The sequence below is a fragment of the Leptodactylus fuscus genome, chromosome 7, assembly GCF_031893055.1.
Source record: "Leptodactylus fuscus isolate aLepFus1 chromosome 7, aLepFus1.hap2, whole genome shotgun sequence".
Taxonomy (NCBI): domain Eukaryota; kingdom Metazoa; phylum Chordata; class Amphibia; order Anura; family Leptodactylidae; genus Leptodactylus; species Leptodactylus fuscus.
Window position 1 is genome coordinate 9,766,847 of NC_134271.1, and position 14,113 is coordinate 9,780,959.

Sequence of the window (14,113 nt, forward strand, 5' to 3'; positions counted from 1 at the left end):
TAGTAGTTATATTCTTGTACATAGGAGCAGTATTATAGTAGTTATATTCTTGTACATAGGAGGTAGTATTATAGTAGTTATATTCTTGTACATAGGAGCAGTATTATAGTAGTTATATTCTTGTACATAGGAGGTAGTATTATAGTAGTTATATTCTTGTACATAGGAGTAGTATTATAGTAGTTATATTCTTGTACATAGGAGCAGTATTATAGTAGTTATATTCTTGTACATAGGAGTAGTATTATAGTAGTTATATTCTTGTACATAGGAGCAGTATTATAGTAGTTATATTCTTGTACATAGGAGGTTGTATTATAGTAGTTATATTCTTGTACATAGGAATAGTATTATAGTAGTTATATTCTTGTACATAGGAGCAGTATTGTAGTAGTTATATTCATGTACATAGGGGGCAGTATTATAGTAGTTATATTCTTGTACATAGGAGGTAGTATTATAGTAGTTATATTCTTGTACATAGGGGATCCCGAGCAAGTGACCTGAGTTTAATATGTTGGGAATCGCCATATAACCGCACCCTCCCTCCTCCCTTGTGTATTCTGCACAGCGCCCTCCCTCCTTCTCTGGTGTAATTGCTGCACAGAAATGTTCTGTTTACATGCTCCATTGATAACGTCCGTGCAGCAGGCAGCAGACAAAGGCGTCTTGGCATCACTGGGCGGACATGATATTCATAGAACGACTTCTGTATTTACAAATCGATTCAAACAAATTGTTTTCCACACAAATTTCAAATGCAAACACTGAAGCTTCGCCGTCCACGACCTCGCCTTCTGTTTACCGTATCGTCCGCGCCATTCACAGCTCGGCTCATAGGTTGGCTGCTGCTGCTTGCAGAACTTTTAAAAGGCCGTCGAGTCCAATGAGTCAGATAAAAGTTTGCCTGAGTCTCATTATTTACTCCAGGGAGATAATAAATGCAAATTGATGTAGCAGAGCCCAGTGTGTTCATAGTCAAAGATGCCATCAGGAATTCCTGTCTGTAGGCCCTATATAAAATTATACCTGCAAGTTATATGATCTCACCTGTGCGACCAGATGGCAGAGTCTCGCTCCCTCTTGGGTGAGGCTGAACAGGCTGTGTATGGCGGTGTTCATACTATACACATTCTCACAGGTGTCCAGCTCCTCCACCAGGCCCTGAAATCAATCACAATGTGAGAGTGACATCACAGCACCTGTCTGATGACATCACCGGTCACTGCTGTAATCTAAACTTCATTAGTTTTATCTGATCACATGACACAGTAATTAGTATAATGAGATGTATGTAGATTAGTAAGAAGAGGCCCGGGGGGCGGGGGCCACGGCTCATCAGGACTTGTCCTTCCGTGGCCCCAATTACTAAGAGAAAACAACAACGAGAATGAATCATTAAGACACAAGGAGCGACAAATACAGATCTGAGACCTGAGGGTGGACTCACAATTATCTATCTATCTATCTATCTATCTATCTATCTATCATCTATCTATCTATCTATCTATCTATCTATCTATCTCCTATCTATCTATCTCCTATCTATCTATCATCTATCTATCTATCTATCTATCTATCTATCTATCTATCTATCTATCTATCTCCTATCTATCCATCTATCTATCTATCTATCTCCTATCTATCTATCTATCTATCTATCTATCTATCTATCTATCTATCTCCTATCTATCTATCTATCTATCTATCTCCTATCTATCTATCTATCTATCTATCTATCTATCTCCTATCTATCTATCTATCTATCTATCTATCTATCTATCTCCTATCTATCTATCTATCTATCTATCTATCTATCTATCTATCTCCTATCTATCTATCTATCTATCTATCTATCTCCTATCTATCTATCTCCTATCTATCTATCTATCTATCTATCTATCTCCTATCTATCTATCTATCTATCTATCTATCTATCTCCTATCTATCTATCTATCTATCTCCTATCTATCTATCTATCTATCTATCTATCTATCTATCTCCTATCTATCTATCTATCTATCTATCTATCTATCTATCTATCTCCTATCTATCTATCTCCTATCTATCTATCTATCTATCTATCTCCTATCTATCTATCTATCTATCTATCTATCTATCTATCTATCTATCTCCTATCTATCTATCTATCTATCTATCTCCTATCTATCTATCTATCTATCTCCTATCTATCTATCTATCTATCTATCTATCTATCTATCTATCTATCTCCTATCTATCTCCTATCTATCTATCTATCTATCTATTTATCTATCTCCTATCTATCTATCTATCTATCTATCTATCTATCTCCTATCTACAATTTATCTGACAGTGCCCTCTTCTGGACTAGGAGGTGAAGTGACATCCTTCCAAGCTCAGTTGGACAGTTACTGTTTAAGATGTTCCAGAAGACTTGGAAGTTGTTTAGCAGGAGAGAAGTCGGCTGAACTTTTGTTTCTCCTCTGGATCGCCATGATATTGCTTCTCTTTGTATTGATAGGTAACGCTCATGTGCTGAATTTCTCCAGAATCTGAAGTTTATCTTGAAGGTCTTTCTCAGTTGGTTTTAGTAGCAGAAGGTTTTCTGCATTTGGTAAAAATCTCACCACGAAATTATCAAGAATGAGGGAAGTGCAAAAGAGGATCCCAGAGCTGTGACCAGACCATTGATATTACAGTGCGTTGAGCTTAGATTCCTCCGCTCTGCGGAATATTGGCCGTTCTTCTGTGATAGACCCTCACACTGTATCTGTACTTGGGGTAAGGATATCGCTGCTCTCTGCTTCTCTCCTGTGCTAAACTCTAGCTGCGTTTGGGACAGATGGGAGGTGTTATCTATCTCAGGTCTATCTCTTTATCTCTCTGTCCACAATGTGTTACCTCCTCCTGGTTTAGGCCCTTGACCCAGCACTCCTCTTCACTATGGAAGGGCATAAGGGTCTCCGTTCCTTGCCCTAGACCTATTATAAACACTTATACATATATATATATCTTATACACTGGTGGGAATAATAACCCTGGGAAATGTGATAACTGCGGCCAGTCTTCCTAAGCTTGAAGAGAGTTGGAGTGTCCATGATGGCCGTGCAGGAATAAGACTCAGGAGACACAACTATGGACAAGACAGGGCAAATTACAATTGTATTTGAGATAGAACATGGCAAGAAAGCTTCTACCAATGGAAGAACACGGCTTGTAACGTTACCACTGTAAGGAGGATGGATCTAGGTAGGCTGTAGGTTTGCCTAGACGGCAGTCTGCAGTCTCCTTACCAAGCCTGGCTAGACCGAAAGTCTCTCTAAGGGTTTTGTAGAACCCACTTCAGGCTGTAGAACGAACACGTTGCCCAGTCTGCCCTTGGCCCATATAACACCATTGGAATTTCACCACATGCTGTCACGAAGATCCAGCTAGATCCGTCACCAGTCATATGTTCTATCTATAAACCGTCTGGTCCTTCCATTAGGCTCGGAGGGTCCTGATAAATATTACATATGTTGAAGGCCAAAATAGAAACCTCCCCAGGGATCGTCACTTCAAGGAAGTCTCAGGGTCGTCCTTGGGATCCTTGAAATCCTCCTTGTATCAGGTCCAGACCTCAACACATAGAGGGCTCCAGGGAGATGTTCCGCAGCATCTGGGGTACTGGTGGGTCAGGGTCTCACTGAAGGCCACTCATATTAATAATCCAATATCTCTCCTCTCCTCAGGCTCCTTCTTAGATCCTTTACATGTTTAATATTTAGCAGTGACAAGATGGAGAAGTAGTAAGAAGAGACGACAGACCCTCCCCGGTGACCTTCTGCTCCTCAATGGCAGCCGAGACCTCTGATCCTTCACTAAATAACCTACAATTACGGCTGTTCTGTAGGGTCTTAGTGTTGTCAGGGGTGTACTGACTACTGGGGTCTGTATCTCTATAAAATGCTTTACACTGCAGTTCTGCTCTATCAGGGCACAGTCATCCGTGACTCCATCTTGGCTGCATTGTCTGTTGGCGTCCGAATCCTCCCGCGGAGACAACTATGGAAGGCATGGAGATTGACAACTTGATGAATCCGGAGAACTTCCAGATGATGTCATTAATGTTCTTTTCTTCCATATTTGTTTCCTATTATGAATGCGTACTGATGACATCATCAGCAGGTTGTTATAATGATAGCTCTATTATAATCCTGTCCAGATATTAACCCTACAAATTACTGCCACGGGGTAACAGGAGGGTCTGCAGCCAGGACAAGGCCGTCACCCTCTCCCCCGGTATTACCGTAATTCGGACGTACTGTCAGCGCTCATTTACTTAGCGCTTGTCACCCTGGTTAAATAATGTATTAAAGCTTTTTGTAGGATTTTCAGCCTGTAGAATATGGGAGGAAAAAAACAGGAGGAAATGACAATAAAAGGTGGCCTTTCCTGCAGCCATGTGACCTTAGGCAGACGTGCGGCTCCACTGGGCGGCATTACATCATCAGATGACATCACTCATTATGAATTAGTGTACAGCGTGGCAGACTCCGATCCGTCTTCTGAAAAGTCACGTCGGCGATGATCTCAGCGTATTCACTAAGCGAGCGCCACCTGTCAGCGCCCATTCCCCGCACGCTCAGTCCTGCCGATTTGTGTTGACAAGAAAACAGTATTTGCCTTAAAAATAATCTACTCTGTCAAAGACAATAACGGAGCCGGCGGCGAGGACGAAGAATCCTTCTGGATTAGCGGAGGGTTGGGGGCTGCGGAAATGTCGTGGACGGGGCTACGTTCTGCCATCAGACGGGAGGATTCCTACAGATCTAAAATGTGACGTCAATTATAACAATCAGAGCGGAGCGCAGAGAGGGGGGTAACCCTAAAACCGCCAGTCCTCGTAGCTCTCCGTGTAGGAATCTACATAATGTAGTGGTGTCTCTGTATACAATAAAATCAAACCGGATGGTTGTAGAAAAACTAAAACACTAAGACACTCCGTAATCTTATATAATAACTAGACCTGTACCAGGGTACTATGGGAATAGATGTAATGTACCGTATATCCTCAGTGGTGCGAAACTTATAAATCCCTTCATAACCCCCACCTGGTGCACCCCAAAAATGGCAGAAACAACCGATACAATCCTGTGCATGGAACACTGGTGCATTCTATGTAAATGTTGCAGTCATTCTCCTATATTATATTGTATTGTTATATATGTTATTGTATTCCATTGTATCATATACCATAATATATTACATTGTGTACTACATAGTATTATTATATTACATTGTATTGTATACAACATATATTGCTTCCCATTATACTGTATATAGTATTATATTACCGTACAGTATATCATATACTGTATTGCATTATATTATATTACATGATACTGTGTTGTATTGTATAATATATTTTATTGTACACTATATAATATTGTATAGTATTGCATTATATTGGTTATTATACAGTATTATGTTGTATTATTTTACACCACCTTATATATATTATATTATATTATTACTTTACCTTTACTTCCTCGATCAAGGCGAGATTAATCAGCTGACTGAACGACTGCCCGACCGCAGTCAGGACTTCATTCATGGAGACCTTCATTGCCATCAGAACATCCTCATCGCTTGTCTGGGTACATCTAAAAGACAAATCGGGGGGTCAATAATACAGTAATACTAATAGAGTAATACAGAGATGGGGGTGCCCAGGGGGCATTGCATAGATGCAGTTCTAGGGGCATTAATGGGGTTTTGTCCAGGGACCACTTCTGATATTACAGATCTATCTCTTACAAACGTATGGAGGGCTGAGCTGCAATACCTGACACAACCAAGGGACTAGAGTGGCGCAGTTTCTGGAGGAGCAGCAGTTTTCCTAATCTTAGGGAGATCCTTCTATCAAGCTACAACCTCCGTCCGCCAATTATAAGATAATCCTTTAGGGGTAAGTTCAGACAGAGTTTTTTGGTAAGGATTTTGAGGCCATATCCACCTCAAAATCCTGACCAAAAAGACGGTTCCCATTGAAATCAATGGGCGCCACTCAGGTCTTTTTTTCGGTAGCTGGTTTGTTCCAACTCCCGGAAAAAGAAGCGAGTTGCGAGGAGAAACGGCCTGAAGACACTCCCTCCTCCGGGCTAGGCCCATTCATTTGGGCCTAATCTGAACCGCCACAGGTTCCGGACCAAAAAACTCCATCTGAGCTTACCCTAATAGTCCCACCATGGGGAAATCCAGTGGTAGTAGACCCCATATGAGTGGACCCCAATCGTAATAAAAGGGACTAGAACATCTCACCGATGAGCCTTCAGACCCCGTATTATTCGGCTTCTTCCTCACCAGTGAATATCGCTGCCTGTTCTTACCTTTCAGTGATTTCTGCGAGTTCGGAACATTTCTCCATTAGTAAAGTTTCATACTGTGGAGGAATAAAAGGGACATTTGTTATCGGCCTCATTTAAAGGCACGGCGCGCATAAACATTAGACTGATGTCCTGTCTGCCATAAATATCAGTAGATCTATAAATACTTGACGGTGTCAGCAGAACATTCACATTACACACCCAGCAAGTCAATCGTCCACATCCGGAAAACATATTTTTCATCTGCCGCGATGTGATTGCGCTCACTCTCCTCTAAAACGCCTTCATTAGAAGTTATTATGCTGTTCTGAAACCTGATAACACATTATTTTTTCCCATAATTTATGTCGATCCCAAGCAACTATTACAGGGATAAGTGTGCGAGAGTGGAGAGGCGGCCACCAGAATCGACGCAGCGAATGTGATGGATCCGACCTCTGGAAATTACAAGTAGATAATTCAGGTTTTGTTTTGCGTTTCGAAGAGGAAACATTGAAGCCGGCGAAGTCATTCAATTATCGCCATACACAATCTTCTGCCGCCAGATCCTACAATTAGCTAACGCCCGCCGTCCCCCCACAGACCCGGATGCAAATTGAGTCTATAAAACCAATAAATAAAATCCCGTCTGGATCGTCGCTCTGCACGAGGTTTCAGGCGACAAAGTTTTCTGGTGGAAAAGATTACAGAAAGGAACGAGAGCTGAGACCTCACGAGATGCATCATTGTCACCATCGTCATCCTCTTCAGCACTGTTGGAGGTCTTGTCTCTCTGATCCTCCTAGGTGTTCTTCTTACTGAAGGTTCTTGCTGGTTGGGTGTCACAAAAACATTGGTGGGGAGTTTATCATTCTCTCTAGGCCAGTCTTCTGGAAGATATTGAGGTCCTTTCTTGCGCCATGTGTCCACCTCAAGTCCCAATGCCCACCAAAGCCCGACTGACTTATAGTAAATCATGGTTACAGTTTCATGGCATGAGCAAGAAAGGAAATCGACCTGGTGTAGACTTCCATTCTGGTGCCAGGACCTCCTTCCTAAATCACTCGGTCCTTGCACCATTGGGGTCGTATATTAAGTCTGGTCCGAATCTTAACAAATTTACCCCATCAAGGGAGATTCATCAAGCAAAATGCACCAAAATTCTGGCATAATTTACATTGGAATACTGTCTAACATGTTGTGCTCCAAATTTAATAAGTGTTTTGGATACTTTGGACTCCCGGAATGGAATACTGAACACAGATATGAACCAGGCCTCAGATACTTTAGGCCTTTAGTAATGATTTGCCATTGTGTACTGTTAGTAGGGTTGAGCGATCGGGATTGGAAAAGATCGGATCCCGATTGGTGACTGAGCAAATTTCACGATCGGGATCGACTGGAAAATGATCGGAAATCGGATTTTGAAATCTCAAGATCGGCTCAACCCTAAAAGTGACTTTTCCCATAGAGAAGCATTGACTAGGTTTGAGCAATTGGGATCGGGAAAGATCGGATCCCGATTGGCGATCGAGCAAATTTCACGATCGGGATCGGCTGGAAAATGATTGGAAATCGGATTTTAAAATCGATCCTGAAATCTCAAAATCTCCTCAACCCTAACTGTAAGGCCACATTCATATGGTCAGTATTCTGTTTATTATTGGTAGCCAAAACCTGGAGTATAATCTACAGAATGAAAAAAAACTGAAGGATCAGCACTTCTTCTAAGTCCAGTCCTGGTTTTGGCTACAAATACGGATGCAAATTACTGACCACATCCTGACTGTGTGAATGAGGCCTGAAGGAGATTTTGGTTTGAGGGAAAGAATTCAATCCCCAAATCAAACAACCAGGACACTGTAGATAAGGATCTGAATGGAAATATGCAGAAACCCAAAACAAAATATCTTTGGTCATGGTCTAACCCCAAATGTGATCTAAAAATGGCTTGCAGTCATTAGAGCTGGATAATACAACCAGAATCGGTGATGATGGTGAGAAGCTCTGCATGGTTAGAGGTCCTGGGGTACATCCATATGTAAAGAAAAACTCTGCTGCAAAGCAGAATCTCCATCTCACAAATGGTCTATCAACCCAAGACATGACCCAGCAGAAGCCCAGGAGAACCAAGATCTGCTACTCGCAGGAGAAGAGAGAAGTGTTTACAGGACCATTAAAACTGCTTTTTTAGTCTCAGCTGAAATGACTACTTTTTACTACCTAAACTGGTGTAGGAGGAGACAAAAAAAGGGGACTGGATCCCGAGCTAAAGACTGCTGAAGACTTCCATGTCTATGGTGGGTCTGGACAGTTTCCACCTCACCTCTTGCATCTGGTCTGTTGAAGTTCTGGAGAACATATTGTATTCCGTTATCATGGACCGCACATGGCAGTTGGTTCTGATGCTCATAGAATGGACCCGCCTCCATCTGTTCTTCTCCAGCTTCTGGACAATCTTAGTGAGCTCAGTACTTATGATCCAGGCTCTCCGCAGCAGCATCTCCAGGCTGTTCTGGGTACTGTCTTGTGAGGAGAACATCAGGTCTGTCTGAGAGTCATCATCCACGCTGATGGGTTTGGACTGAAGAATACACATACACTCACACTCCGTCATCAGCAGAAGGTCGTCCATCCACCGCTGAACCGAGTCCACCTGGATGAGGTTCATCCTGCAACAGAAACCACACGTTACAACGAGGATCATGATGGAGGTTCATGAGAATACTGGGAAACAATCTAGACCCAAAGGCAAGAGTTGACGACAAATGTTGAGGCCCAATAAACTTTTACCTGTCAGATATCCATGATTATATAGAATATTATTTCATGGTGATTTAAGGATTGGATCACACCATTACATCCTATGGATGTGACCTCCATGGGGCCACTTAATCTGGAATGCCCGATGCACCTTTTTTTAGAGAAGACATATGGCAGGATCCCATTGTTTGGGTTTGGACCATAATATTGGATAGTCTAATAGTACCATCCATTATCTCTAGATCGACCTGGGTACTAGAAGAGGTGGCGAAGGTAGGAAAAACTGCAGCGGTGTGCTGGGTCCCAGGTAGGTTTCTAACTACTGGGTGTCAGATGTGCTCCAAGCTAGTGGGTGCCATGTCTGCTCCCGACTATATGCCGTCAGATCTGATCCCGGACAGTGAGTAGTTAACATGTGTGTTCCCAGTAAGAGGGTGCAACACGTAATACCAGCCAATGGGTGCGATGTCAAGATTGCCCCAGGCTGAATCTCAGCTGACTGTAGGACGTGGTAGGGAGGACAATCTGCAATGGTAAGGCTGGACACCAATGCCACCGAGATAGCAGTTTATACCCCACACGATTTGTTTTTTAACTTACAAATCTGTCCCCCCCCCCCCCCAGATGCCATGAGACGAGGTATCCCCTCCCCCACAACACTTTCCCTGCACTTTAATTCTGTCTCTACTTTGAAGCTTCTCCTCAACGTCTCTTCTCCGTTTTAATAAAAGTAATTAAATTCATTGATTTTAGTGTTAGGATATGGAGAATGCTGAATTTACTCAGCAGATACTGTACAAATGTGCAACCGTGAGTCACCCAGAAAATTTATACTCCTGGAACGTGTTCTCATCGTCCTGATTATCTGATAAGTGATTCACCGGACTAAAAGCTGCAGCAAAAACAGCACAAAACGCCAAGACTCAGAGTCCCAGCCGAAAACCAAAAATAGCAAATGTATGGACATATAGTATGGAAATATAGATCCTGGGAATCTCCTGCAGCAGTGAGATGGACAGAAACATCAGCGGGGTAATAACCAGAAATAGCCAAAATACATGAACTGAACATCAACCATTATGGTAAAAAGTCACAATGATCCTGAGTTACATCCTGTATTATACACCAGAGCTGCGCTCACTATTCTGCTGGTGCAGTCACTGTGTACATACATTACATTACTTATCCTGTATTATACTGCAGAGCTGCGCTCACTATTCTGCTGGTACAGTCATTGTGTACATACATTACATTACTTATCCTGTATTATACTCCAGAGCTGCACTCACTATTCTGCTGGTGCAGTCACTGTGTACATACATTACATTACTTATCCTGTATTATACTCCAGTGCTGCGCTCACTATTCTGCTGGTGCAGTCACTGTATACATACATTACTGATCCTGTATTATACTCCAGAGCTGCACTCACTATTCTGCTGGTGCAGTCACTGTGTACATACATTACATTACTTATCCTGTATTATACTGCAGAGCTGCGCTCACTATTCTGCTGGTACAGTCATTGTGTACATACATTACATTACTTATCCTGTATTATACTCCAGAGCTGCGCTCACTATTCTGCTGGTACAGTCACTGTGTACATACATTACATTACTTATCCTGTATTATACTCCAGAGCTGCACTCACTATTCTGCTGGTGCAGTCACTGTGTACATACATTACATTACTTATCCTGTATTATACTCCAGAGCTGCGCTCACTATTCTGCTGGTGCAGTCACTGTGTAAATACATTACATTACTTATCCTGTATTATACTCCAGAGCTGCGCTCACTATTCTGCTGGTGCAGTCAGTGTGTACATACATTACATTACTTATCCTGTATTATACTCCAGAGCTGCGCTCACTATTCTGCTGGTACAGTCACTGTGTACATACATTACATTACTTATCCTGTATTATACTCCAGAGCTGCGCTCACTATTCTGCTGGTACAGTCACTGTGTACATACATTACATTACTTATCCTGTATTATACTCCAGAGCTGCGCTCACTATTCTGCTGGTGCAGTCACTGTGTACATACATTACATTACTTATCCTGTATTATACTCCAGAGCTGCGCTCACTATTCTGCTGGTGCAGTCACTGTATACATACATTACTTATCCTGTATTATACTCCAGAGCTGCACTCACTATTCTGCTGGTACAGTCACTGTGTACATACATTACATTACTTATCCTGTATTATACTCCAGAGCTGCGCTCACTATTCTGCTGGTACAGTCACTGTGCACATACATTACATTACTTATCCTGTATTATACTCCAGAGCTGCGCTCACTATTCTGCTGGTGCAGTCACTGTGTACATACATTACATTACTTATCCTGTATTATACTCCAGAGCTGCACTCACTATTCTGCTGGTACAGTCACTGTGTATATACATTACATTACTTATCCTGTATTGTACTCCAGAGCTGCGCTCACTATTCTGCTGGTGCAGTCACTGTGTAAATACATTACATTACTTATCCTGTATTATACTCCAGAGCTGCGCTCACTATTCTGCTGGTGCAGTCAGTGTGTACATACATTACATTACTTATCCTGTATTATACTCCAGAGCTGCGCTCACTATTCTGCTGGTGCAGTCACTGTGTACATACATTACATTACTTATCCTGTATTATACTCCAGAGCTGCGCTCACTATTCTGCTGGTGCAGTCACTGTGTACATACATTACATTACTTATCCTGTATTATACTCCAGAGCTGCGCTCACTATTCTGCTGGTACAGTCACTGTGTACATACATTACATTACTTATCCTGTATTATACTCCAGAGCTGCGCTCACTATTCTGCTGGTGCAGTCAGTGTGTACATACATTACATTACTTATCCTGTATTATACCCCAGAGCTGCGCTCACTATTCTGCTGGTACAGTCACTGTGTACATACATTACATTACTTATCCTGTATTATACTCCAGAGCTGCGCTCACTATTCTGCTGGTGCAGTCACTGTGTACATACATTACATTACTTATCCTGTATTATACTCCAGAGCTGCACTCACTATTCTGCTGGTACAGTCACTGTGCACATACATTACATTACTTATCCTGTATTATACTCCAGAGCTGCGCTCACTATTCTGCTGGTGCAGTCACTGTGTACATACATTACATTACTTATCCTGTATTATACTCCAGAGCTGCGCTCACTATTCTGCTGGTGCAGACACTGTCTACATACATTACATTACTTATCCTGTATTATACTCCAGAGCTGCGCTCACTATTCTGCTGGTACAGTCACTGTGTATATACATTACATTACTTATCCTGTATTATACCCCAGAGCTGCGCTCACTATTCTGCTGGTGCAGTCACTGTGTACATACATTACATTACTTATCCTGTATTATACTCCAGAGCTGCGCTCACTATTCTGCTGGTGCAGTCACTGTGTACATACATTACATTACTTATCCTGTATTATACTAGTTGGGGTCATGTCCACATGGTCTGTCACAGTCAGATCAATGATGACATTGCCATGCACAAACATATTCTGTCTGATCCTTCATCATTGAGTGCAATGTTATGTATAAGATGGAGTACAAGTCTTCTATCTTCTATTTTCTTTCTTCCGTCTTGTTTGCTTAGTTTCCTGTCTCTTCTGTCTAAAATAATCATGCACAAGACAGAAGGTAGAAGCCTCCATCTTGTTTTCACATTGCACTCAGTAATGACGGGCTGGTTCGATATTATGATGGATCAGAACAACGGATCAAAATCCAGTAGTGTGAACCTAGCCTTACAAGAATGTCAAAACTAGGAGCCTCCACATTGTCGGAGACATGAATGGTTTCGGCAGAGGCCCCTCCCCCAGCGCTGAGCATGCATTAAGTGCTATTACTTGCTCCACCATCCCTGGGTTATCTGATGTTCTGTCCCTGCAGGTAATTGATGATAAATATCGGGGGGGGGGGGGGGGGCGGAGGGAGAAGTAAAACAAAAACATGAGAACCCTCCTCCCCCTACAGTTCACTCCAGATCTCCTCGCTGCTGCAGTTCAGCTCCCCTGCTCCCCCCACAGTCCACTACGACTCTCTTCCCCCCCATAGTCCACTGTATCTCCCCTAACCCCCCCCCAGCACTCGTGGTCCCCCACAGTCTACTAAAGCTCTCCCTGCTTGTTCCAATCCACCCCACACCATACAGATTCCACTACAGATCCCTATGCTCCACAGCAGTCTGCTCCAGTACCACTGAACCCTCATAGTCCACCTCCGCTCCCTCTCAATCCTGTCTAACTACCCCTTCTCCAAAGAGTCCACCCCAGCCCCCCACGCAGTCCTCCCCACGTCCACCATCTATAGAGCTCCACTCCTTCCCCCATAGCCAACCTCAGCCCACACCAGCTTCCCTGAACCCTCACAGTCCAACTCCAGCTCCCCACCCACAAGAAAAATAACAAATATGGCATTCACTGACAACAATGGCTTTATTAGTACGGTAACACTAGGTCCACCATTTTCAACTCCAGGCTAGAAACTAATCCCGATCTTCTGTTCAGCGCAGAGGATTTGTTACATTGTATCAGTGCAGGCAGTCCTATATCAGGTAATCACATGAGCACACATATCTCCACGGAATGGCGACCTTAGAAGTCCTTGTAGTGTGATGCAGCGGCTCATACCTGCACTGATACAATGTATCAAATCCTCATTAATTATAGAACCACAAAGTGCAGGGTGCTCCATGGGCTGAGATATGAGTAGAGTTGAGGTATGTTCACACAGAGGAAAAGGTTGCCGTGCTTTGGTTAGAGATAAGGTCAGTGTTAGTGTTATGGTTAGAGGTAAGGTCAGTGTTAGTGTTATGGTTAGAGGTAAGGTCAGTGTTAGTGCTATGGTTAGAGGTAAGGTCAGTGTTAGGACTATGGTTAGTGGTAAGGTCACTGTTAGTACTTGGGTTAGAGATAAGGTCAGTGTTGGTGCTTTGGTTAGAGGTAAGATCAGTGTTAGTGCTGTAGTT

The 14,113-nt window shown here is 42.7% G+C and overlaps 1 protein-coding gene across 1 annotated transcript in view; it reads right to left on the reverse strand.

Moving 5' to 3' along the window:
• INSC (INSC spindle orientation adaptor protein) overlaps window positions 1–14,113 on the reverse strand; it is a 69,882-nt gene that overhangs the window by 31,799 nt on the left and 23,970 nt on the right. Inside the window, exons 3-6 of the mRNA XM_075280984.1 lie at window positions 8,656–9,001; window positions 6,354–6,406; window positions 5,504–5,627; window positions 1,051–1,164 (exon numbers count right to left, since the gene is read on the reverse strand). Coding sequence (XP_075137085.1) covers window positions 1,051–1,164; window positions 5,504–5,627; window positions 6,354–6,406; window positions 8,656–9,001 — 637 coding nt within the window. The remainder of the gene's footprint in view (window positions 1–1,050; window positions 1,165–5,503; window positions 5,628–6,353; window positions 6,407–8,655; window positions 9,002–14,113) is intronic.